This window comes from Eurosta solidaginis, chromosome 2, assembly GCF_040869045.1.
Source record: "Eurosta solidaginis isolate ZX-2024a chromosome 2, ASM4086904v1, whole genome shotgun sequence".
In the NCBI taxonomy this organism is placed as follows: domain Eukaryota; kingdom Metazoa; phylum Arthropoda; class Insecta; order Diptera; family Tephritidae; genus Eurosta; species Eurosta solidaginis.
In genome coordinates this window covers 179,875,303-179,902,104 of record NC_090320.1, presented here as the reverse complement: position 1 = coordinate 179,902,104, position 26,802 = coordinate 179,875,303, and the positions used below count along the sequence as shown (strand labels likewise).

The 26,802-nt window shown below is 35.4% G+C and overlaps 1 protein-coding gene across 10 annotated transcripts in view; it reads right to left on the bottom strand.

Moving 5' to 3' along the window:
- The window catches only part of LOC137240360 (CUGBP Elav-like family member 1), a 1,194,531-nt gene that overhangs the window by 263,721 nt on the left and 904,008 nt on the right, over positions 1-26,802 (bottom strand). For all 10 annotated transcript variants that reach the window (XM_067766480.1, XM_067766472.1, XM_067766481.1 and 7 more), the window contains one exon: positions 22,247-22,709. In XM_067766480.1, the coding sequence (XP_067622581.1) occupies positions 22,247-22,709 (463 nt within the window). The remainder of the gene's footprint in view (positions 1-22,246; positions 22,710-26,802) is intronic.

Below are 26,802 nucleotides of genomic sequence, written 5' to 3'. Positions count from 1 at the left end.
TAATACCAGAAATTTGTCATAGAAAAAACAACTTTTATAGTACTCTACTTATACTGTACAATTTTATAAGCGATAGAATTTTACGTTTACTCTGAAACTGGCTCATTTCATAGTCGTTTTTTTGTCTGCTGAACAGTTTGAAAATGTGGACACGTGCACTTTTAAAAATAATAATAAACGATTCAATTATAGGGCTGGAAGTTTATTCGTCCCTTAAAAAACAAAAGCACGGATTTAACTTTTATATTCGGACTTATAAGATAAAAGTCTGAAAATAATTTTTTCTGGAGGGGTTTTATTATAAATCCTGCAAATAGTTATATAAACATTAGTTAATACGTATTTCTCATATTACTTGATTAGTTTTGACATACATTTCTTTATCTCACTTACAGTCGGATTCAACTAACATGTAACGGCGGTCGCCATCAAAGCACATAAAGCAACAAGATCTCCAAGGCACTTGCTTTAAGAAATGCAGTCAATGGTGACTTTGTACTTTGGTCTTTGTACCTTTTAGGTCCGGCTTTCAGTGCGAGTTTAAAATCCAGTTAAAGTTGATTAGGATTAAACCCTGCTATTTGGGCCACTAAAGCTAAGATGAGCATCAAAAATGTATGCTATCGAGCAAATTGGCAAGATTAAACACTAGTAAACTTTAACTGGAGTATAACTCGCACTGAAAAACCCGGCCTTTATATAGAATATAAGAAGATAATTGAACCTTTATTTTATATTGCTTCTACATTTTTTCTGTTCGCTTAGTGAAAAATTAAAAACCAAAACGAATTAAGCGAGCTTGCTTAATTTGTTTTTGCTATTCAATTGAAATTTGTTTCAATTCTCTGAATATGAATTGCAACTTCCTGGGCGCGTAAATAATTTTTCTTATACAACTGGAGATAGTGTTGATACTAATGTTGTAAAAACTTTCAAGCAACCTAAGGCCTATTTTTGTTAACAAATATTGCTCTATTTGTTTATAATTAATGGAAAAAGTTTTTTGCAAATTCGAGCAATCTCTCCAAATATCGAAATTTATTTTCGTGCCCAAAAGCCCGCCATTTGTAGGACCGAAACATTTTCATCGCGTATTTCCGAAATTCAAATACTCAAACCAATTATCGAAGCGCTCTAACTCGAAATCCCAAAAATTAAAGCTATTATGTAAGACCGCTCTAATACAAATTCGGAAAGCTGCGTACTCGTGTTGCTCGCTCAAATGTTTCACCTACATACATATGCGTACCCCCCAAACGGTGAGAGAACCACTCTCTCACTCATTTTGAGTTCGAATAAAATATTGCTTCCCCATTATTGCCCTGCAAAAATCGCGAGTACTCCATGCATGCATGTATGGAGTACTCGCTATGGACCAAGCGAGTGCTCCAAAATTAACCACAATTCATACAAAAAATATGGTCCAATTAACATTACGATGTCCTAGGACTGGACCATATACTCCAGCTCCGCATTACATCAGAGTAATCCATGGAGTACCCACAGTCCAGTAAACATCGTGTAGTGATTACAATCGTTAAAAACGAGCAATGATCGGCTTACAATATGTTCGTGTAGAAACATGAGTTGGTCCATTGCTGCATTACAGTGGAGTATAATTGTAAGTACTCCAGTATGACACAAGTGGACCACATGATCCAACGATTTTTGCAGGGTGACTCTTACGTATATTGGTCTATACCAAAATCCTAAAAGAAAATTCTCCAAAATAATTTTAGCGCGCAAAAAAACTTTAAATAGAAGTAATTTTTAACCAGCCCATTTTTTTGTCCAAATTTCACTTACATGTAAATACATACGTCTTTATTTGACATATTCTTTTTTTTATTTTAGGTGCTTTCAAAAAAAAAAAAACATGAAATCAACAAGTAAGGAAGGCTAAGGGTGTAACCGAACATTACATACTCAGTTGAGAGCTGTGGAGACAAAGTAAGGAAAATCACCATGTTGTAAAAAGAACCTAGGGTAACCCTGGAATGTGTTTGTATGACATGTGTATCAAATGGAAGGTATTAAAGAGTATTTTAAGAGGAAGTGGGCCATAGTTTTATAGATGGACGCCATTTAGGGATATCGCCATAAAGGTGGACCAGGCCTGACTCTAGAATTTGTTTGAACGATATGGGTATCAAATGAAAGGTGTTGATGAGTATTTTAAAAGGGAGTGGGCCTTAGTTCTATAGGTGGACGCCTTTTCGAGATATCGCCATAAAGGTGGACCAGCGGTGACTCTAGAATTTATTTTGTACGATATGGGTATCAAATGAAAGGTATTAATGGGTACTTTAAAAGGGCGTGGGCCTAAGTTCTATAGATGGACGCCTTTTCGAGATATCGGCATAAAGATGGACCAGTGGTGACTCTAGAATTTGTTTGTACGATATGATTATCAAATGAAAGATATTAATGAGTATTTTAAGAGGGCGTGGGCCTTAGTTCTATATGTGGACGCCTTTTCGAGATATCGCCATAAAGGTGGACCAGGGGTGACTCTAGAATTTGTTTGTACGATATGAGTATCAAATGAAAGGTGTTAATGAGAATTTTAAGAGGGCGTGGGCCTTAGTTCTATATGTGGACGCCTTTTCGAGATATCGCCATAAAGGTGGACCAGGGGTGACTCTAGAATTTGTTTGTACGATATGAGTATCAAATGAAATGTGTTAATGATAATTTTAAAAGGGAGTGGGCCTAAGTTCTATAGGTGGACGCCTTTTCGAGATATCGCCATAAGGGTGGACCAAGGGTGACTCTATAATTTGTTTGTACGATATGTGTATCAAATGAAAGGTGTTAATGCGTATTTTAAGAGGGCGTGGGCCTTAGTTCTATATGTGGACGCCTTTTCGAGATATCGCCATAAAGGTGGACCAGGGGTGACTCTAGAATTTGTTTTTACGATATGAGTATCAAATGAAATGTGTTAATGATAATTTTAAAAGGGAGTGGGCCTAAGTTCTATAGGTGGACGCCTTTTCGAGATATCGCCATAAAAGTGGACCAGGGGTGACTCTAGAATTTATTTTGTACGATGTGGGTATCAAATGAAAGGTATTAATGAGTATTTTAAAAGGCCGTGGGCCTAAGTTCTATAGATGGACGCCTTTTCGAGATATCGCCATAAAGGTGGACCAGGGGTGACTAGAATTTGTTTGTACGATATGGGTATCAAATGAAAGGTGTTAATGAGTATTTTAAAAGGGCGTGGGCCTTAGTTCTATAGGTGGACGCCTTTTCGAGATATCGCCATAAAGGTGGACCAGGGGTGACTCTAGAATTAGTTTGTACGATATGGGTATCAAATGAAAGGTGTTAATGAGTATTTTAAAAGGGCGTGGGCCTTAGTTCAATAGGTGGACGCCTTTTCAAGATATCGCCATAAAGGTGGACCAGGGGTGACTCTAGAATTTGTTTGTACGATACGGGTATCAAATTAAAGGTGTTAATGAGTATTTTAAAAGGGAGTGGGCCTTAGTTCTATACGTGGATGCCTTTTCGAGATATCGCCATAAAGGTGGGCCAGGGGTGACTCTAGAAGTTTTTTGTACGATATGGGTATCAAATGAAAGGTGTTAATGAGTATTTTAAAAAGGAGTGGGCCTTAGTTCTATATGTGGACGCACTTTCGAGATATCGCCATAAACGTGGACCAGGGGTGACTCTAGAATGTGTTTGTACGATATGGGTATCAAATTAAAGGTATTAATGAGGGTTTTAGAAGGGAGTGGCACTTAGTTGTATATGTGAAGGCGTTTTCGAGATATCTACCAAAATGTGGACCAGGGTGATCCAGAACATCATCTGTCGGGTACCGCTAATTTATTTATATATGTAATACCACGAACAGTATTCCTTCCAAGATTCCAAGGGCTTTTGATTTCGCCCTGCAAAACTTTTTCATTTTCTTCTACATAATATGGTAGGTGTCACAACCATTTTATAAAGTTATATTTCGCGTCAATAAAACAATCCAATTACCTTACCATGTTTCATCCCTTTTTTCGTATTTGGTATATAATTATGGCATTTTTTTCATTTTTCGTTATGTTCGATATCGAAAAAGTGGGCGTGGTCATAGTCGGATTTCGGCCATTTTTTACACCAATACAAAGTGAGTTCGGGTAAGTACGTGAACTGAGTTTAGTAAAGATATATCGATTTTTGCTCAAGTTATCGTGTTAGCGGCCGAGCGGAAGGACAGATGGTCGACTGTGTATAAAAACTGGGTGTGGCTTCAACCGATTTCGCCCTTTTTCACAGAAAACAGTTATCGTCCTAGAGACTAAGCCTCTACCAAATTTCACAAGAATTGGTAAATTTGTGTTCGACTTATGGCATTAAAAGTATCCTAGACAAATTAAATGGAAAAGGGCGGAGCCACGCCCATTTTGAAATTTTCTTTTATTTTTGTATTTTGTTGCAATATATCATTACTGGAGTTGAATGTTGACATAATTTACTTATATACTGTAAGGATATTAACTTTTCTTTTAAAATTTGAATTTAAACAATTTTTTTTTTTTAAAAAGTGGGCGTGGTCGTTCTCCGATTTTCTAATTTTTATTAAGCAGACATATAGTAATAAGAATAACGTTCCTGCAAAATTTCATCATGATATCTTCAACGACTGCCAAATTACAGCTTGCAAAACTTCTAAATTACCTTCTTTTAAAAGTGGGCGGTGCCACGCCCGTTGTCCAAAATTTTACTAGTTGTCTATTCTGCGTCATAATCTCAACTCACCTACCAAGCTTCATCGCATAATCCATATTTGGTAATGAATTATCGCACTTTTTCGATTTTTCGAAATTTTCGATATCGAAAAAGTGGGCGTAGTTATTGTCCGATATCGTTCATTTTAAATAGCGGTCTGAGATGAGTGCCCAGGAACCTACGTACCAAATTTCATCAAGATACCTCAAAATTTACTCAAGTTATCGTGTTAACGGGCAGACGGACGGACGGACGGACATGGCCCAATCGAATTTTTTTTCGATACTGATGATTTTGATATATGGAAGTCTATATCTATCTCGATTCCTTTATACCTGTCAAACCAACCGTTATGCAATCAAAGTTAATATACTCTGTGAGCTCTGCTCAACTGAGTATAAAAACAAGTAAGGAAGGTTAAGTTCGGGTGTAACCGAACATTACATACTCAGTTGAGAGATATGGTGACAACATAAGGGAAAATAACCATGTAGGAAAATGAACCGAGGGAAAACCTGGAATATGTTTGTATGACATGTGTATCAAATGAAAGGCATTAAAGAGTATTTTATGAGGGAGTGGGCCATAGTTCTATAGGTGGACGCCATTTAGGGATATAGCCATAAAGGTGGATCAGGGTTGACTCTAGAATGCGTTTGTACGATATGGGTATCAAATGAAAGGTGTTCATGAGTATCTTAAAAGGCAGTAATCCTTAGTTCCATAGGTGGACGCCGTTTCGAGATATCGCCACAAAGGTGGACCAGGGGTGACTCTAGAATGTGTTTGTACGATATGGGTATCAAATTATAGGTATTAATGAGGGTTTTAAAAGGGAGTGGTGGTTGTTGTATAGGTGGTCGCCTTTTCGAGATATCGCCATAAAGGTGGACCAGGGGTGACTCTAGAATGCGTTTGTACGATATGGGTATCAAATGAAAGGTGTTAATGAGTATTTTAAAAGGGAGTAATCCTTAGTTCCATAGGTGGACGCCGTTTCGAGATATCGCTATAAAGGTGGACCAGGGGTGACCCTAGAATTTGTTTGTTCAATATGGGCATCAAACGAATGGTGCTAATGAGTATTTTAAAAGGGAGTGGGCCTTAGTTCTATAGGTGGATGCCGTTTCGAAATATCGCCAAAAAGGTGGACCAGGGGTGACTCTAGAATGTGTTTGTACGATATGGGTATCAAATTAAAGGTATTAATGAGGGTTTTAAAAGGGAGTGGTGGTTGTTGTATAGGTGGTGGCCTTTTCGAGATATCGCCATAAAGGTGGACCAGGGGTGACTCTAGAATGCGTTTGTACGATATGGGTATCAAATGAAAGGTGTTTATGAGTATTTTAAAAGGGAGTAATCCTTAGTTCCATAGGTGGACGCCGTTTCGAGATATCGCCATAAAGGTGGACCAGGGGTGACCCTAGTTTTTGTTTGTACAATATGGGTATCAAAAGAAAGGTGTTAATGAGTATTTTAAAAGGGAGTGGGCCTTAGTTCTATAGGTGTACGCCTTTTCGAGGTATCGCAATAAAGGTGGACCAGGGGTGACTCTAGACTTTGTTTGTACGATATGGGTATCAAATGAAAGGTGTTAATGAGTATTTTTAAAAGGGAGTGGCCTTCGTTCTATAGGTGTTCGCCATTTCGAGATATCGCCATAAAGGTGGACCAGGGGTGACTTTAGAATATGTTTGTACGATATGGGTATCAAATGAAAGGTTTTAATGAGTATTTTAAAAGGGCGTGGGACTTAGTTCTATAGGTGGACGCCTTTTCGAGATATCGCCATAAAGGTGGACCAGGGGTGACTCTAGAATAAGTTTGTACGATATGGTTATCAAATTAAAGGTATTATTGAGAGTTTTAAAAGTGAGTGGTGGTAGTTGTATATGTGAAGGCATTTTCCAGATATCGACCAAAATGTGGACCAGGGTGACCCAGAACATCATCTGTTGGATACCGCTAATTTATTTATATATGTAGTACCTGCCAAGATTTTAAAGGTTTTTTATTTCGCCCTGCAGAACTTTTTTAATTTTCTTCTACTTAATATGGTAGGTGTCACAACCATTTTATAAAGTTTTTTCTAAAGTTATATTTCGCGTCAATAAAACAATCCAATTACCTTACCATGTTTCATCCCTTTTTTCGTATTTGGTATAAAATTATGGCATTTTTTTCATTTTTCGTAATTTTCGATATCGAAAAAGTGGGCGTGGTCATAGTCGGATTTCGTTCATTTTTCATACCAAGATAAAGTGAGTTCAAGTAAGCACGTGAACTAAGTTCATTAAAGATATGCCGATTTTTGCTCAAGTTATCGTGTTAACGGCCATGCGGAAGCACAGACGGACGACTGTGTATAAAAAATGGGCGTGGCATCAACCGATTTCGCCCATTTTCACAGAAAACAGTTAACGTTATAAAATCTATGCCCATACCAAATTTCAAAAGGATTGGTTAGTTTTTGTTCGAATTATGGCGTTAAAAGTATCCTAGACAAATTAAATGAAAAAGGGCGGAGCCACGCCCATTTTGAAATTTTCTTTTATTTTTGTATTTTGTTGCACCATGTCATTACTGGAGTTGAATGTTGACATAATTTACTTATATACTGTAAAGATATAAAATTTTTTGTTAAAATTTTACTTTAAAAAAATTTTTTTTTTAAAAGTAGGCGTGTTCCTTCTTCGATTTTGCTAATTTTTATTGAGCGCACATATAGTAATAGCATTAACGTTCCTGCCAAAGTTCATCATGATATCTTCAACGACTGCCAAATTACAGCTTGCAAAACTTCTAAATTACCTTCTTTTAAAAGTGGGCGGTGCCACGCCCATTGTCCAAAATTTTACTAATTTTCTATTCTGCGTCATAAGTTCAACTCATCTACCAAGTTTCGTCGCTTTATCTGTTTTTTGTAATGAATTATCGCACTTTTTCGGTTTTTCGAAATTTTCGATATCGAAAAAGTGGGCGTGGTTATAGTCCGATATCGTTCATTTTAAATAGCGATCTGAGATGAGTGCTGAGGAATCTACATACCAAATTTCATCAAGATACCTCAAAATTTACTCAAGTTATCGTGTTAACGGACGGACGGACGGACGGACATGGCTCAATCAAATTTTTTTTCGATCCTGATTATTTTGATATATGGAAGTCTATATCTATCTCGATTCCTTTATATATGTACAACCAAACGTTATCCAATCAAACTTAATATACTCTGTGAGCTCTGCTCAACTGAGTATAATAATAGGGGGCTCATTAAAGCATATAAATTTATAAGGTATAAAATTATATCCGTTGACACACATTGTTATATGAACGTACATAGTAATGTTCTTGATAAACTTAATTGTCGATCAGCTGTATTATTGTCAAGAAAATCTTGTGATTATTATACAAATTAAAAAATGAAATGATCAGGTGAAAAATCATAACTGAAACGTCTTTATGAAGATATTCTTGTAAATGAATTGTTGATTTTGGAGATTTGTGATGACGCATAAATTTATACAAATTGTGTAAATGATTTTTCATACAAAATTTTACATTTCATTTGCGCACTAGATAAATTTATACGTTTACACGTTTTATAAGGCATTTATAAAGTTTAATGAGTCCCCCTAATGAGTTAACTTTTGTTGAAACTAACTAAATTTATTAACAAATAATGGCAATTAATTTTAGATAAAGTACGTGCTATACTGAAAATAAAAAAATAAATTTGTTCCAGAAATATAACATAAATTTTTTATATTGTCTTTGTGCTACTTTATTTTATTATTTCTTATTTTATTTTATTGTGGTGAATATTAGCAGCTCTATACATCGCAGATGATCGCGAAACGTTTAGACCTTAGGAGAAATGGGTGAACGAGGTATCCGAGAGCATAAAAGCAGCCCAAGCTGAGGAATAAGTAATCAGTTTGATTTTAACACGCTTTTAGTTCGCGAGTATTGTAATTCTAATTGTAATTATGGGGTACTACTGCCACAGTAAAGTTGTAAATAAGGTACATTTGGCTATACTGAATATTTTAGTTATTTATTCGACAGTTCAGCGATTCGAACGTTAGCAGAAGGTGCATAATTATCAGGGATTTCCCAGATTTCGTTACATTATTATATATTCTTTTGTTTCAACTTAGTTTATTATTATTTAAATACAACTGCTGAATTGGAAAATTTCACGTTGTACATTAAACGAAAAAAAAACGTTCCAAAAATTTTTTAGGTTTAGGACACCGGTATTGTAGCTTTATCTTTATGATTTCAAAAATATAAACGCTTACGGTAGCCACTTGACACAATTTTTTTGAGCCAAAAAAAGGCAATGTACAAAGTAATTTATATTTTGTAAAGTATACCGACATGAATATATTTTTCTAACATATTGTAAAACTTTATATGAGCTAAAACGCTGTAGTTAAATAAAACACAATATTTAACATTATCTTTTAGTTTTTAAATCGTCGATATTTCGATCTCAGTCTGAAATCGTCTTCAGGACTGTGAAACACAAATAGAAAAAGGAACATTAGAATAATATCCTATTTTGCATATAGGTATATAAAAACACATGAAAGAAACTTACACATATGACTATGTTTGATCGACTGATCAGATGTTCAAAAACTGAAGTATAATAGAGCATAAGCACGAAAGTAAACAATGCAAAATACCGTAAGTGTAAACAAATTTTTGCAATTACAATAATACATAGAACAAGGAACAATAAGACAGAGAAAAATGCATGAATCATAACTATGGTGTTTAGTTATTGTCATTGGGTAGGTTGATAGCGGGATGTTTGCTGGACGATGTTTGGCATTGCTGATCACCGTGAAGCTTGCACTGCATGTTGTTGTTGCTTAAGCAATGATATCGGTATGCATATGCACTTTTAAAATGCATTTTCCTATCATTAGGTGTGCTCCAAATATGGAGCATTTCCAGGGTAAAGAGCTTATTATAATGTATCTCCATATCCAAAGTAGAAACATTTTTGAAGCCAGGATAGTGACCAGTAGACTGGGTCGAAAAAAAAGTTGCTAATGTCGCCCCTAAATTTGAAGATTATTTTGAGAGGGTTTCAGAAAAATTTTTTTCAATTTTTTTTGATCCTACGAAATACAGCCGAAAAGGTTTTATCGTTGTAACTTGCTTATTTGACGTCCGATTTTTAAAATTGATATGTCATTATTTTGGCCATGAGAATCCGTTTAATGTCCTTTTAAGCTATGAAGTCGTTTTCACATGATTAGGTCAGCGAACAAAATTTTACCCCCCCCCCCCCCCCCCTCTAATGTATGCTTTTTTAAAAATTTAAGAAAATGTTGCTTTGAAACCATATTACTAAAATAATAAACAAACAAGTTATAGCACTTTCAATATTTACTGCAACTGTTATTTTACCTGATTCTTATTACTAGAGTTCGCCCAGTGGTTGAAATTCAACCACATAAGCAGTTAAAATAATATATACAGTTTTTATTCTTCATAATTAACGATATTTACCTTAGTAAGAAGAAGAGTTATTTAAAAACGTTAAAATTTTTATTAATATTAATGTATTGCTAAATTTAGCTATTTCAATACTGAAGTAAAAGTAATTTGTCATTTTAATATAATAATAGGAACATTCGATGGGTAATATAATGAATAAGTAAGCTCAAAGTAGGGAAATTTTATAGTGGTATGACTTTTATGTAAAATTTTTTATATTAAAATGATTTTTCAATTTTTTTATTTATGGATAGCAGTGCAGCTCAAAATTTCCTATCAATACATATATAATTTGTATACCTTAGAATTATAGTTTAGCAGAAAACGGTTCCACATTTTTTCATCTTGTCTATTTATATATAAGATAATAGGAACATTCGATGGGTAATATAATGAATAAGTAAGCTCAAAATAGGGAAATTTTATATTGCTCTAGCAGGAAGGGTATGATTTAATCAATCTGCTTCTCGTAAACAAAAGTTAGGAAAAGGAAAGGTAGGGAAAGGAAAGGAAAGGAAAGGAAAGGAAAAGAAAGGAAAGGAAAGGAAAGGTCAGGGAGCAATATCAATGGAAGGGAAAAGAAAATAAAAGAAATGAAAAAAAGAAAAGTAGAGGAATGGAAAGGAAAAGCAAGGAAAAGAAAGTAAAGGAAAGGAGAGTAAAGGAAAAGAAAGGAAGGAAAGGAAAGGAAAGGAAGGAATATGAATGGAAGAGAAATAAGAGTAATGGAAAGGAAATAAAAAGAAAATTAAAAGAAAGGAAAGGAAAATAAAGAAGAGGAAAAGAAAGGAAAGCAAAGCAAAGGACAGGAAAGGAAAGAAAAGGAAAGGAAAGGAATGGAAAGAAATGAAAAGGAAAGGAAAGTAAAGGAAAAGAAAGGAAAGCAAAGGACAGGAAAGGAAAGAAAAGGAAAGGAAAGGAAAGGAAAGGGAAGGAAAGGAAAGGAAAAAAAGAAAAAGAAAGCAAAAAGAAAAGTAGAGGAAAGGAAAGGAAAGGAATGGAAAGAAATGAAAAGGAAAGGAAAGTAAAGGAAAAGAAAGGAAAGCAAAGGACAGGAAAGGAAAGAAAAGGAAAGGAAAGGAAAGTAAAGGAAAAGAAAGGAAAGCAAAGAACAGGAAAGGAAAGAAAAGGAAAGGAAAGGAAAGGAAAGGAAAGGAAAGGAAAGGAAAAAAAGAAAAAGAAAGGAAAAAGAAAAGTAGAGGAATGGAAAGAAATGGAAAGGAAAGGAAAAGAAAGGAAATGAAAGGAAAGGAAAGGAAAGGAAAGGAAAGGTAAGGAAAGGAAAGGAAAGGAAAAAAAGAAAAAGAAAGGTAAAAGAAAAGTAGAGGAATGGAAAGGAAAGGAAAGGAAAGGAAAGGAAAGGAAAGGAAAGGAAAGGAAAGGAAAGGAAATAAAAAGAAAATTAAAAGAAAGGAAAGGAAAATAAAGAAAATGAAAGAAAGGAGAGAAAAGGAAATGAAAGGAAGGGAAAGGAAAGGAAAGAAAAGGAAATAAAAGGAATGGAAAGGAAAGGAAATGAAAAGAAAGGATGGAAAGGAAAGGAAAGAAAAGGAAAGGAAGGGAAAGGAAAGCAATGAAAAGAAAACAAAGGAAAGGAAAATAAAAGAATAGAATGAAAAGGAAAGGAAAGCAAAGGAAAGAAAATAAATAGACTTGATGCATGATCAGCTACGTATTTTTGTTTCATTTTTATTGTGTACAAAGCAACTCCTCGGCCATGCTCACGATTCAGCATAGTACACAAAAAGCAAGTACACACATACAGCGTGTCTATAGTATGAATAAGTGCATATGTAGTGGTGTGGTTTTATGTTACATTTTTTATATTGAACTGATTTTTCAAATTTTTTTATATTTATGGATTGCAGTGCAGCTCAAAATTTCCTATCAATACATATATAATTTGTATACCTTAGAATTATAGTTTAGCAGAAATCGGTTCCAAATTTTTTCATCTTGTCTATTTATATATAAGATACTTAGACCTGTAATTCATGATATTTTTGGAGGAAAAATTGCAGGGTTTGCATTGAAAGTTAATAAAGATACGCCTAATATCATCAATAGGGGAATTCAAAGTAAATAAGTGAGTCAAACCTGTTGTTTCGTATTTATAATAATAACATTATGCGACAAAATCAACTTTTTTTCTGGGTATTGGACAAACCCCACTTTTTTGTAGAGATTGAGGCTTAAGTAAACAAAGTACTACCACCGTTTTTGGAACTTGGCCTCCAAAAAATAGATATCGGCTTACGAAGCTCGAATTTTTTTTTTTTTTTGTTAACGCGTTCAGCGAATTGAAAAAGTAAAAGTGAAAAGTCAGAAGTCAGAGTCTGACTTTTCACCTCGTATAACAGCTGTTATACTAAATTTCTCAAAAAAAGAATTCAGACCTTCAAATACGGGAAAAGAGCGGACGACGCCCACATATTTACTTTTTAATTTGCTGAAGGCGTTAACAAAAAATGAAATTTCGAAATGTAGAATTTCGGACTTCGAATTTCGTAAGCCGATATCTATTTTTTGGAGGCTAAGTTCGAAAAGCGGAGATAGTTCTTTATTTACTTAAGTCTCAATCTCTACAAAAAAGTGAGTTTTGTCCAATACCCAGAAAAAAATTACAATTTTGTTAGCTGACCTAATCATGTGACAACGACTTCATAGCTTAAAAGGACATTAAACGGAAATCTGAAGCTTCTCAAGGCCAAAATAATGACATATCAATTTTAAAACTCGGACGTTAAATAACCAAGTTACAACGAAAAAACCTTTTCGGCTGTATTTCGAAGAATCAAAAAAAAATATTTTTTCCGAAACCCTCTCAACATAATCTTTAAATTTAGGGGCGGACATTAGCAACTTTTTTTTTGTATGGGGACTAACCCAGTCTAGTGACCAGTATCCTTACAATGCGCTGTCAATGCCGTCTTATTGTCCGAAGCATTTTTTCTAAGCTCTATATTGGACTTATCACCGGAAATCCTTGTCTTTAGCTTTAATTTTGTTGTCCCCACATATACTTTATCGCATAAGTGGGACCCGTCTCCTTTACATGGAATTTGATAATTGATGTTGGATTTTTCATCCCTTGGTATTCTGTCCTAAGTATTGCTGTATACCTGTCGTAACGTATTGTTATATGTAAACCCTAGTGTTATTTTCTCGTTATCATATAATTGCGAAGTCTTTATTCTCTCCGATATTCCTGGAACATATACTATCGACTTGTATATTGTACTTTTCGTTTCACATAGTACCTCATCATTACAGGTTCTTATTGTGAAATTTCGTATGAGTTTGTTGATGGGGTTACTGGGAAATTCATTTTGTTCTAGAGTTTGCAATCGCAATATTCTTTCCGTGGTGTATTCTGTCGCTAACAATGAGTACCCTACTGATGAAGTTTTTGGCTGTATTTAAAATTGTTTTCCTTTCATGGTTTGAGTTGTAATTAATTAATTAATCTGTCCAAAGTTGTGGGTTTTATGTACCATTCAAAATATATTTTACTGTTGTACTTGTTTATTAGCGTGTCCAGGTATGGTAGTTGACCGTCTTTTTCGACCTCAAATGTAAATATTCTCTATTTCACCCGTTTTGACAATCGTAAATAAATCATCTACATATCTAGCTAGTAGGCGTGGTTTACATTTCGCTTCCGTCTCAAATCTTGTCTTTTGCAGCTCTTCCATGACGATATCTGCTATGACCGGCAGGCTGGAGAACCCATGGGCATTCCTCTCCGTTGTTCGCATATCTTTTCATTGTATTTGAAATATCTATACTCCTTTATGCAAAATTTGACAATCGTGAGAAAATATTGTGTTTTATTTAACTACGGCCTTTAAGCTCATATAAAGTTTTACAATAACGAATACTTACAAGGCTATCAAAAATCATCAATAAAATTTCTAACATAATTTTCAATTTATGTGATTATATTTGATTTCATTATTTAGTGTTTTTTATTTTACTATTTCTTATTTTATTTCACTTTCTACTATTTTATTTTATCTATATTATTATAATTCAACTTATTTTATTTTTATTTCATCTTATTTTTTATTTAACTTCCGATGGTATTGAAGTGTTCGAAGTAAATGAGAAGAATGTTTGACTTTTGGAAGTCTGATAATAATTCCATTTATTAAAGAAATTCTTTCTCTTTTATAGCTAATTTCTTAACCTACACATTCATAATTATCCTAATACTAACAAACTAAAAATATGTACATTTGTATTACTATGCAAACATGTAGATTTGTATGCAAAGTCAGCAGATTGATATTCATGTAAAATGTTTGTGTGTGAATATTTGGCTAATTCACATTATTGGTTGTATGTAAATATTTTGGTGACAAACTATATATTTGGTTAATTCACATTATTGGTTGTATGTAAATATTTTGGTGACAAACTAATATTGACGATCGGCAGTGTATTGACCGGAGTGTATGACTAGGCAGAATTTGTTAGGTGTGAACTGACAAAGGTTTCATATTCGACATTCCATTGATGTTAGCGAACCGTTGTGTTAGGTCAATGTAATTTATGTCGCATAATATTGTAATATGATTATGCTATTACTAAAATGTATTGCCATAGAAGTTCATGGTGCGTAATGCCGCAAATGTATTGCATAGGTGGGCATGACGCATAATGCTACAGTATGCCCGTTTTTCTATGGCATTGTTTGCCTTCCTAATATATGGATATATATTATTAGTATTTATTATTAGTCTAACTATGCTGGTGATAGATATCTCATAATATATATTAGTATTTTAGGGGTTTGGGTCCATTGCATTTTCTTTATAATTACATAATTTTTGTAACAGTAATGTTCATGTAATTTTTTTAGTTTAGTGTGCAACTGCTCTGCACTACTACTAAAAAATTTTACTGCAGCCTTTTTCTTCATTATCACTAACTTGGGTGGTAGTAAAGATATCGGCGCAAAACTAAGAATAGTGCAAAATATTGAAAGGTTTCTATTTTTTAATGGAAATAAAGAACAAACACGTTTGTGAACTAAGCTGAAGCTGAAAATATTTTCACCACCAACTTTTAAATTATAGTGAAATTATTTTCAGCTTTATTACCACTACTACTAAGTGAGCCTGCTATTTTTCCACTGACTGCTCAACTATTAACGCATTAATGCACTGGATGCATGGAGTGAGCTGAAAAAAATCCAAGTTGGGCGATATCGAACGGTATTAGCTGTGCCCCACTCGTGACAGTTATAAAAGTTATGATAGTTGCATATATACAAAGATATTGTAACGAAGGGAATATTCCGCTTATTTGAAACCTTCTGTTAACGTTCGAATCTCTGAACTGTCGAATAAATAACTCCAATATTCTGTATTGTACAATGGTCTTTATTATACTACTTTGGGAGTAGTACAATTATAATTCACAATTATACTTCATTTCGCAACTAATAGTGTGTTTAAATCAAAGGGATTCGTTATTATTCAGCTTGCGCTGCGTTTCCTCGTTTACCCATTTCTCCAAAAGTCTAGTAATTTCGCCAACAGTTGTATGTCATGCTTGGTTAGTTACCAGCTATATACATGTATATCTGTAGTCCACGCCTCTCCTATAGCCATATTCGTGTGTATTGCCTTGCTAGTTCGGCAGCCGAACTAAACACATTCTCCAGTAAGTATATACTTACTTACTTACTTAAGTATATACACGTGCATAATTTGCTACACTCATTATATAAAATAATAACTATCCTCTAGGGTTCATCCTTAAGTCAAGCCAATTTTGTTTTGTATACAAAATTAATACATCCATTATTTTGGATTACGTTATGGCTATGCACTGATTTTTTTGTACATACAAGTACATTGGAGGATGTAGTGGTATATCGCGAGCGCTTATCTAGGCATATGGGTACATATGTATCAGGCATGCTTAACCAACGAACCGATATCATTTCGTTACGATAATTAACGTTAATATACGAAACAAAGTCATTTCGTTTCGTTTATTAACGTTAAGAACGTCAAATTAACGAAATGATTTTGTTTCGTTTTCTGCCATATCAAAACGAAATCAAATCGTTTATGTTGATTATTAATTTCAAACTATGCTGGCAAAGCTGATTGATGGCGGAGTCATTAAAGGTGATAGCATTAGCCAAGCTGATTGCAACTTTTCTCATGAATTTTGACAGTAGGAACATTTCTCAGAGTATTTTTGACATTACCACCAACGAATTACACAAACAAATTACATGGAGTTTGTGTGTATGTCCGCTCACTGTTACCACCTTACGGCTTCACCATGGCTATAGCATTGCCAGCACAATTCAAACATAAAGTATCACGTTTTTGTTAACGTTTTTAACGAGATACAATTTATCTTGATAATTTCTTTATCGATAATATTTCGAAGTGTTTCAACGGAAACGGTGGACATTTTTTGATAAACGATTAGCTTAACGTTAAGGTGCATCCCTGATATGTATGTATGTACATACCCACCTACAAATTATCGTGTCTATAAGTGTTTCCGATGAATACCTGGGGAGTGCGTATTGTTTTATGACAAAACAATATGCTCAAACAATATGTATGAGTAATAGTACTTAGGTTGATGGTTGATAGCTTCACTTCCAACTGGAGCGATCCTCTAAGTTGTCATTCATCATCATGATTAGTTGTCTAACCAAAAGTTGCTACATATATCCCAGATAAATTTATTAACATATGTCCATGTATATTAGATTAAAACTTCTTTTTATTTCCTTATGATTACGTCTAGGATATTGTCTATAAAATCTTAAGGTTTGCACAGTGAGCCATATATTTAGTATTAACAACGGAAATTACAGAAAAGTGAGGTTTCGTCCCAGTCTAATGTACATGTTCAATGGTACAGTTAGAAAATGTAAGCATAGCCATAACGTAATCCAAAATAGTGGATACATTAATTTTGTATACAAAACTGAATTGGCTTGACTTAAGGATGAACCATAGAGGATCGTTATTATTAAATTTAGCAAATTATGCGCGTGTATATACTTACCGGAGAATATGTTTACATCCACGCTCATATAATATTCCATTCGCCCTATATGTTGCATGTATATGGTTGCATCGATGAGTGGTTACTATTTAATATTGCATCCTAAAATGTACTTGTATGTAGAATCTATTCCGTGCATGCAGCAAACGAAAATTTTTCTTTCAACAAAGCAGAAAAATAATAAAAAGTAATCAAAAAAATTAAAAAAAAAACATCAAAAAAATCAATATAATCAAAAAAATCAAAAATAATGAAAAGCAATCAAAAAAACCTTTTTTGATTACTTTTAATTTTTTTTTTGATTTTTTTCTATAATCGTAAAAAATTATGATTTTTTTTAAATTTTTTTTTTAATCAATTGAAAAGTAATCATTAAAAATAGAAAATAATGGCAAGTAATCAAGAAAATAATCAATGGAACGGCTAATCATTACAATTAGTAACCATTATTTAACAGGTCTGGTTCGGCTGACGACTACATATTTGTGTGTGAGATATCTCTTCATCGCCTTCTACATAAGAGTGGCTGCTTTATTGTTGTTGTGCATTTATTTAGTAGCAGCTTAGTGATGCTGATATTCGTCACGCTGCCCTCCACCTAAGTCTGATCGTCCCGATCAGACAAATGTCTCGATCCAACCGCTGGTAGCCTCTCCAAATGAACCAACATTTTATTTCGTGGTTTCCTATGCAATTGTTTGTATGCGATAAATGGCATCATTGATCCTATTCACAACTTTGTACGAGCCTTTCCAACTGCACCAAAATTTGGATGGAACATCTTTCCGCCGGTGAGGGTTGTATAACAGTACCAAATCTCCCTCCAAGAAACCTTCCGAATTGTTGTTCTCGTCGTACCTGTGTTTCATCTTAGTACTCATTATCCTGGTTCTTTGCGTCACACTGTGTTGCTTGGTCACTGGACTACTTTGAAGAGGTTGAGCTTGACCGATTGGCTTTGCAAAATCAGTATCGTTCTGACGTTTCACAACAGTAGTGCACCCTGGCTTGAAACCACCCTTGCATTCATTCTGGTAAATTCTTTCGTTGGTTTTAGTGCGTCCAGTAGGGTTGGTTAATGTCAGTGTTTTCCTCGCAGGTGCCCTTGATTCTGATTTGTTTGGCCCATTAGTTCCATCAAAATTTGCCCGATCTTCTGCCTTTGACTTTTGTGGTCTTGGTCGAATCTCCTCCACCAGCACTCGCTTACTACTAAAGCCTTTCTTCAAACTGAAGTTAAGTGGCACATCTTTGTTCTTATAGCGCATAATCCTTCTTTACATGTCGATCCTGATGCCATGGTCAATTAAGAAGTCCACTCCAATTATGATTTCATCAACAATCTCTGCCACTATAAAATTGTGTAGTACTGAGTCGTTCCCAATTGCTACTTCACATGCTACTCCAACGTAATCTAGCTCCAAGCAATGGTCTCATCTTCTTTTTGACTTAATCTGATCGAATGGGATGCACCCGTATCTACAGCCAGTAAACGTTCCTTTCCATGCACATGTCCTCCGACAGTAAGATTGCTTGACCTTCATCCAATTTGCGAGATATAGATTATGGGGCATTCAATTGTGGGAGCTAGCTGTCGCCCCTTGCAGCTGAATCGCCTTAGTTCAAAGATTGAGTAGATTTGTAGATTTGGGCATCCCCTTCAGCTCTGCGTTTATGGCTACCCACATTGTTGGAACTATTAGGGTTGGTACTGCAATAACCTGCAATGTGCCTTGGCTTTCCACACTTAAAGCATTTGACGGTACCATTGTTTTTCTGCTGCGATCCTTTTAATGCTTCCAAAATTGCGTCTACCCAGTGTGGCCTTTCCAGTTCCACGCGATGAGCTTTGTACGCGGGCTTACTCAAAAGTGACGCTGTTTCCTGAGTCAGTGCATGGGATACCGTTTCAGCAAATGTTAGCTTTTGGTTTGCGTATGTAGCTCGTATAAAACTCTGGATTTTTACCCTTTCGGTGTATTGCACGGGTGCGTCCGAATTTGCCAAATGAGCCAACATTTCAACATCCTAAGCAAACTCTTGCAAAGTCTCATTAGCTTTTTGGTAACGGTTTTGCAATTCTATTACATATATATGTTTCCTATGTTCGCTTCCGTAACGTCTCTCGACAGCGGCCATCAATGCTTCATAACTGTTCCGTTCGTACTCTGGAATAGTCTGTAAGATTTCAGCTGCAGGCCCTTTCAATGCCACGAACAGTGCAGCAACTTTATCATCCGCATTCCAGTTGTTCACTGCTGACTTCTTCTCAAATTGTAGCTTAAATACCTGCAAAAGAGCAGAACCGTCAAAAGATAGAGTTTTTACCTTCGGATTGCTCGCTGGAACAGTTGGGCGACTTAGTTGTAACTGCTCCATACGACCTTTTAAATAATCTACTTCTGCCTGAAATTGAACGATTTTTGCATCCTGCGCTTTTAACTGCAAAGACATTTGTACCACCTGCAATGATAAGCGCTCCTCCTGTGCTTCCAATTTGGATGTTATACGCGTCTCTTGCGATTCCAGTTGGGATGCCATATATGTCTTCTGCTCTTCCATTTGGGCTTCAATCTTGGATGTTACGCGTGTCTCCTGCGATTCCAGTTGAGATGCCATTTTCTACGTTTGTGCAGATATTGCAATCAATATAATGTTCAAGTCTGTGCTCGCAACTCTCTGCGATGTTGTGTTTTTCCTTCTGATTCCATTGCCTCTCGTAGTCGTGCCTGAAGTTCCAGTTTATTGCTGGTTATATTCAAATCTTTATTGCAAAATGGTCTTTATTATACTACTTTGGGAGTTGTACAATTATACTGCACTTCGCAACTAATAGCGTGTTTAAATCAAACTGGTTTGTTATTACTGAGCTAGCGCTGCTTTTATACTATCGGTTTCCTCGTTCACCCATTTCTTCAAAAGTCTAGTAATTTCTCGTTGTAGCTCATGCTTGGTTAGTTACCAGCTATATACATGTATATCTGTAGTCGACGCCTCTCCCATAGCCATATACGTGTGTATGTGTGAATAACTACTTCGGCTGATGACTAAATATTTATGTGTGTGAGATATCTCTTCGTACCCTTCTACATAAGAGTGGCTGCTTTATTGTTGTCATGCATTTATTTAGTACCAGCTTAGTGATGCTAATATTCGTCACAATATTGTTCCTTGTTTTACCTAACAGTAACGGCTGAAGGTTAAGTGTACAAACTATCTATTAGAACCGGAAATCCCTAGCTATAAGACAGCTTCAACAAAGATGAAATATGGCGTACGACTGTCCCACCCGATGGCGATGGAACATCCCTACGGGTTGTTTACAGACATCGACCGGATACCATTTGATCCGTTTTCGAATTCTAGGCAAGCTGTACTCCACTACAAACAGCATCCTTTTAAAACTCGAATTCTAGGCAAGCTATATTCCACTAAAACATATTTTTGACGCATTTTTTAAAAGTTCCTTTAAACTCTAACATAATAAAGAAGTTATTTATACGTTGAACACGAATTAAGTTATTGATCAATGTTGGAACTATTAGGGTTGGTACTGCAATAACCTGCAATGTGCCTTGGCTTTCCACACTTAAAGCATTTGACGGTACCATCGTTTTTCTGCTGCGATCCTTTTAATGCTTCCAAAATTGCGTCTACCCAGTGTGGCCTTTCCAGTTCCACGCGATGAGCTTTGTACGCGGGCTTACTCAAAAGTGACGCTGTTTCCTGAGTCAGTGCATGGGATACCGTTTCAGCAAATGTTGGGATGCCATATATGTCTTCTGCTCTTCCATTTGGGCTTCAATCTTGGATGTTACGCGTGTCTCCTGCGATTCCAGTTGAGATGCCATTTTCTACGTTTGTGCAGATATTGCAGTCAATATAATGTTCAAGTCTGTGCTCGTAACTCTCTGCGATGTTGTGTTTTTCCTTCTGATTCCATTGCCTCTCGTAGTCGTGCCTGAAGTTCCAGTTTATTGCTGGTTATATTCAAATCTTTCTTGCAAAATGGTCTTTATTAGACTACTTTGGGAGTTGTACAATTATACTGCACTTCGCAACTAATAGCGTGTTTAAATCAAACTGGTTCGTTATTACTGAGCTAGCGCTGCTTTTATACTATCGGTTTCCTCGTTCACCCATTTCTTCAAAAGTCTAGTAATTTCTCGTTGTAGCTCATGCTTGGTTAGTTACCAGCTATATACATGTATATCTGTAGTCGACGCCTCTCCCATAGCCATATACGTGTGTATGTGTGAATAACTACTTCGGCTGATGACTAAATATTTATGTGTGTGAGATATCTCTTCGTACCCTTCTACATAAGATTGGTTGCTTTATTGTTGTCATGCATTTATTTAGTACCAGCTTAGTGATGCTAATATTCGTCACAATATTGTTCCTTGTTTTACCTAACAATAACGGCTGAAGGTTAAGTGTACAAACTATCTATTAGAACCGGAAATCCCTAGCTATAAGACAGCTTCAACAAAGATGAAATATGGGGTACGACTGTCCCACCCGATGGCGATGGAACATCCCTACGGGTTGTTTACAGACATCGACCGGATACCATTTGATCCGTTTTCGAATTCTAGGCAAGCTGTACTCCACTACAAACAGCATCCTTTTAAAACTCGAATTCTAGGCAAGCTATATTCCACTAAAACATATTTTTGACGCATTTTTTAAAAGTTCCTTTAAACTCTAACATAATAAAGAAGTTATTTATACGTTGAACACGAATTAAGTTATTGATCAATATAGGCTCTTGGTTATGAAAAAGGGAGTTTTGTTCTCTTACTTCAGATATTGGAGGTTTATTCGAAATAACGTGTATTGATATTTCCTTAAAAAATAAATAAATAAATGATATTTCCTTAATCATCACATTAATAAGTTGGGCTCTATAATTCGTTCGCATATTCGACATGAAGTTTTTACTCACCTTGTAAATATTGCGTTGGGTGTAATCCAAATACTTGTAGTTGATGAAATAGCTGCAATTGTGCTGCAGACGCATTCATTGCATCTGTGTTGGTCTGATATGGCGATGTTTGCTGCGGGCTACCTCCAGCAGTTAGTAAAGATGGCTGTATTGACATTGCAGCTGTGGTAGGAACTATTGGGTTAGACACAGCCGCTAAAGCTGCCGACATTGAGGAATTTGATCGTATACTCGCAGCTGTTAATGGACTCGGCATTAATGCTGTAGCTGGGCTAAGGCCGTTGGCGGTGGTTGGTGCCAAACCAACGATGCCCCCCGTAGCTGATGTTGTCAAAGCTGTAATACCAACAATACTATGCTGCAACTGTTGTATTTTCTTTTGGTCTTTTTCCTTTTGTGTGTCGGCAAATTTGACAACCAGTGGCGCAGAACAGCCTTCCATTGTACGACTTTGGTGTAAAGCCTGTAACGATGTTAAAGAGAAAATGTTAGCACCATAAATAAGATTTTTTTTGAATTGATCAGCTCTAGTTCAACTCTGTGAAAAAAGGTTACGCCATTAAAAAATTAAGGGAATGGGGAATAATTTGCTGGGGAGATGGTCTAAGGTTAAATTAGAAAATCATTAGAATATGTAATATGGTGGTTTAGTATTTTGAAATTTTATAATTTTCCGCGTAATTTTTTAATTCTTACTCTACCAGAACCTCCCCATGAGAGGAGCAAACACAACAATCCAAGAATTTGCGTGATGCTTTGACTACGGAAATAGGGATTCATTTAAAAAAAGTTATATAATTAGGATGTATGAAAAGGGAGCTTCGTAATAAAAAAATTGGACTATGCAGACGAAAACTAAACCGCTCAACGGGCAAGCCAAGGTACTACAAGATTTGCATAGTGAAGATAAGGAGGAAATCAGGCCACACTTTCCAGAGGAGGCCACAACTTAAGCTGGAGAGTGTGACTTTATAAGACAGCACGATCCCGACGACCCCCAATTACAAAAACATCAACGCATCAGACAGCTTGTGAACAAAAACAAGCGTGTGAAATGGGAGGAGCATTTAAAGATTTGTTACCTCCCTGCCGGTGTAGATAAGCTATGGTCTACCGTAAGGTCCCTATCGCCGACTAAGCACTATGATGAAATATCAATGGCCATTTGTTGTCGGATGCGAAAAAGTGTGCGAGCGCTTTCTACCGACAATACGTAATACATTCCAAGGTTGAAAAAGCTAGACGGCGGATCAACAGATGCACACATAAGCATAAACACATCGTGCTCCCTATTACCATCATCGCCAAGGAGGTTGAAAATGCCATCGATCATGCTAAACCATCTAAAGCAGTAAGCCCAGACAGTATAGCTATACCGATGCTTATAATACTTGGCAAAGGGGGACTTGAATATCTAGACATTCTGCTAGCCTATTTCACAAATACACTCGGAGTGTTTGCCAAATCACTGCCGAGGGTCGACCCCGCTTAGGACAACTTTTTCCTAATCGAAAAAACTTGTTTCTTAATTTTTGATGTTTATTTTGCCCGAACTGAACCCAGCATCTTCGGTGTGGTAGGACCACACCACAGCGACCGTCGTTTTTAGTATTTATTTAAGTATTTAAAAACTAGCCATTACCCACTACTTCATATGCATGGAACTTTGAAATAAAGTATATTAACTTTTAATAAAAACAAAATTTTTGATGGGGTTTTCCAAAACCATTGCGGGTGTTTTATTGTAAACTGATGTAATGTAAAATTTTAATTTTTTGAAATATTATTGACTGATGCTATTATGTTCAGTCTCATATTATACTCAATGAGATAAAAATAGCGGAAATAGGTGGTTTAGATCTTTATTTTAAAATTTTCGTCATTGAAAAAGCTTTTGTTTTTGAATGTAAAGTGAATCAATATTAAATAAAGCTGTATTCCACTGTAAAAAGTTTATTTATTTATACAGATGTATTCAGAAATACTTCCCCTCAAACATTGTCGGAGAGCTCGTAACTTCTGAGTCCGAAATAACTCCAAAACACATATGTAAGAAATACTAGACTCGGAAATATGATCACATAAGAGTCTTCTATGACTCGGTTTTGATGAAAATGATGAGCCATTTGCTAGAAATTTATTACTAACAAAGCAACTTTGAATGAATATTCATACACATATGGACAAAAGTGTTCATTATTTAACGTATGTGCTATTTAATGGTATGCAACGCCTATAAATTTACAGAAATATTTTTAATTGAAATCTTATTAGTTATTACAATGTATTAGGTTTGTTATAGTACTGAAAAGCTTTTAATCAACGCTTTAATGTTTTAAATAAATAAGATTAAATTAAAATAGGTACTAAACTTGTGGACAAAACTGTTCGTCACATTGAACTAATTGATAAAAATAATGAAATATATTAGTTCTAACATTTGGTTTGTCTTCCATCGGACTATACGACTTCTTGAAGCGGATTAGGAATTGAGTCTACCAATCTTTTTTGTTGTTTCCCATTCTTCCCGAAGGCCAGAACAATAATTTTTTTCTAATGATAATTATTGTTATTTTTTAATTTTTCTAAATTTGAAAAATTGTATTTTGTTTTTGGAATAGTAAGTAGAAAATTTTTCAGACAACCTGCCATAGCTGCGCAGATAGATCCATTTCGAAGGGTGCTAAGCCTTCATCATCAGTACGCTTTAGGCACTCTGCGCTAACCAGTTAGCTATACAGCGGTGGTTTGTTTGACTGGCAAATTGCTACTTCTATTCCTTCTTACCAACTATATTTATTAATTGTTGCGCCATCTATTGTTAATCACTGATAATGCTGAATTTGTTTATTGTGAATTACTTTGTTTGACATTCCCAAGTGCTCATGGTTTATTAACAATTGTTTTTGATTTTATCGGCCTATTGATAAATGATTATTGTTCTGGCCTTGAGCTCGAATCGAACCTTGAATCATTTATCAACAGGCCGATAAAAACAAAAACAATTCCCATTCTTTCTTTATAAATTCCTTTAGTAATTTTTTTGATGTTATATGGCGTTCTCAGATCTTTCTGTCAAGATGATCCCATAGATGTTCTAGGGGCTTTAAGTCCGGTAATTGTGGGGGTGTTTTTAAGATGTGGGGAATGTTATATAAAATCCACAAAGGAACAATTTCCACAGTATCCTTGGGGTCGTAGTCGTGCTGAAAGTGATAATGGATTCTATACCTAGCTTTCGCACGCTCTTTGCCAAATTTTATTTTAGTATATTCAAGTAGGCATACTTATCCATTGTATTTTCTATAAATACAAGTTCTTCGACCCCAGCAGACGACATACAACCCCATACCATGATTCCACCGCCACCGCACTGACCAAGCCTAATTTAAAGGCATGTGACGCCAGAAGGCAGTGTCCAGTCAGAATACCCAATAAGTGTAAGTACTCAATACATTTGCTGGTGGATTTTAAAAATATTATTATCTCTTGGGTATGCCGTTCATATCAATACATGCCCCTCTTTATCCCTATATTTTTAGACCATTTTCCCAAACAACGCTTTGAATATGCTCTTCTATTTTAGTATCCTTTACTCTACTTATCCAAATGCATATATCGTTAGTTTGATTCACAAAGCCCCTAATCAATAGATTTTTCGAAACTTCTATTATATGTATATTAAAGTACACCCTCAATAAAATTTTTAAAATGTAAGAACCTATAACTGGAGTTATGCCACTTTGAAAATGCCATATCTACTTGGACTGAATGTGAAAATAAAATTTTTTTTTTGCTTCTGTAAAATTTTAAATTTGTTGGTTAGCTAACGATATGTAATACAGGCTGGGTGTGCCGAAATATTGCTGTTCAAATGTTAGTGTTTTGTTTTTCGGGAATGTAGCTAACTTAAAAATTTTTTCGTTACACTTATACTGCTGCATTCACAAAAACTTCGTTGGCTGGCTTTTCTAAACGGTTTTATTTAGCTGTGTAGCGTGCGTTGTATACGAATTTTGTAATTGAAATTTAAGTAAGTTCCCGATAAGCTACAAGCTATTTAAACTTGGAATATAGTTCAGAACCCGATGGCAATGCAATAAAAATAATAAAAAAAACTCCGCTAGGTGGCGCATGGGTCGATAAATTTCTAGAAACCGTATATTTGGTACAATTACCAAGACAAAGCCCCTGAACACAAATCCGGCATTATGCAGGCATGGGTAATATGGCCTTAACTGTAATTGAAAGTTTGTAGTCAATTACGGACTCGGCTACATGGCAGAGGCAGGTTAGAAAGATTCAGTGTCGTAGTGAGGTTTTCCTGCGCCCGGGGCAAAACATTTTTTAAATAAAATTTATCTTCGGATCTTGTAATCTGAGCTACACACGATCAATCCTCCTTAAGATTTCATACCAGAGATGAACTAATGTTATGGACAAAATTTTGTATATTTTGCAACAGAATTTTAGCTTCTCCTCTGGTGTCACTTGTGGTGTAAGTGTCCTCTGCTAATTGTGCTACTACAATCTCTAGCCCATCGACGATAACGCTA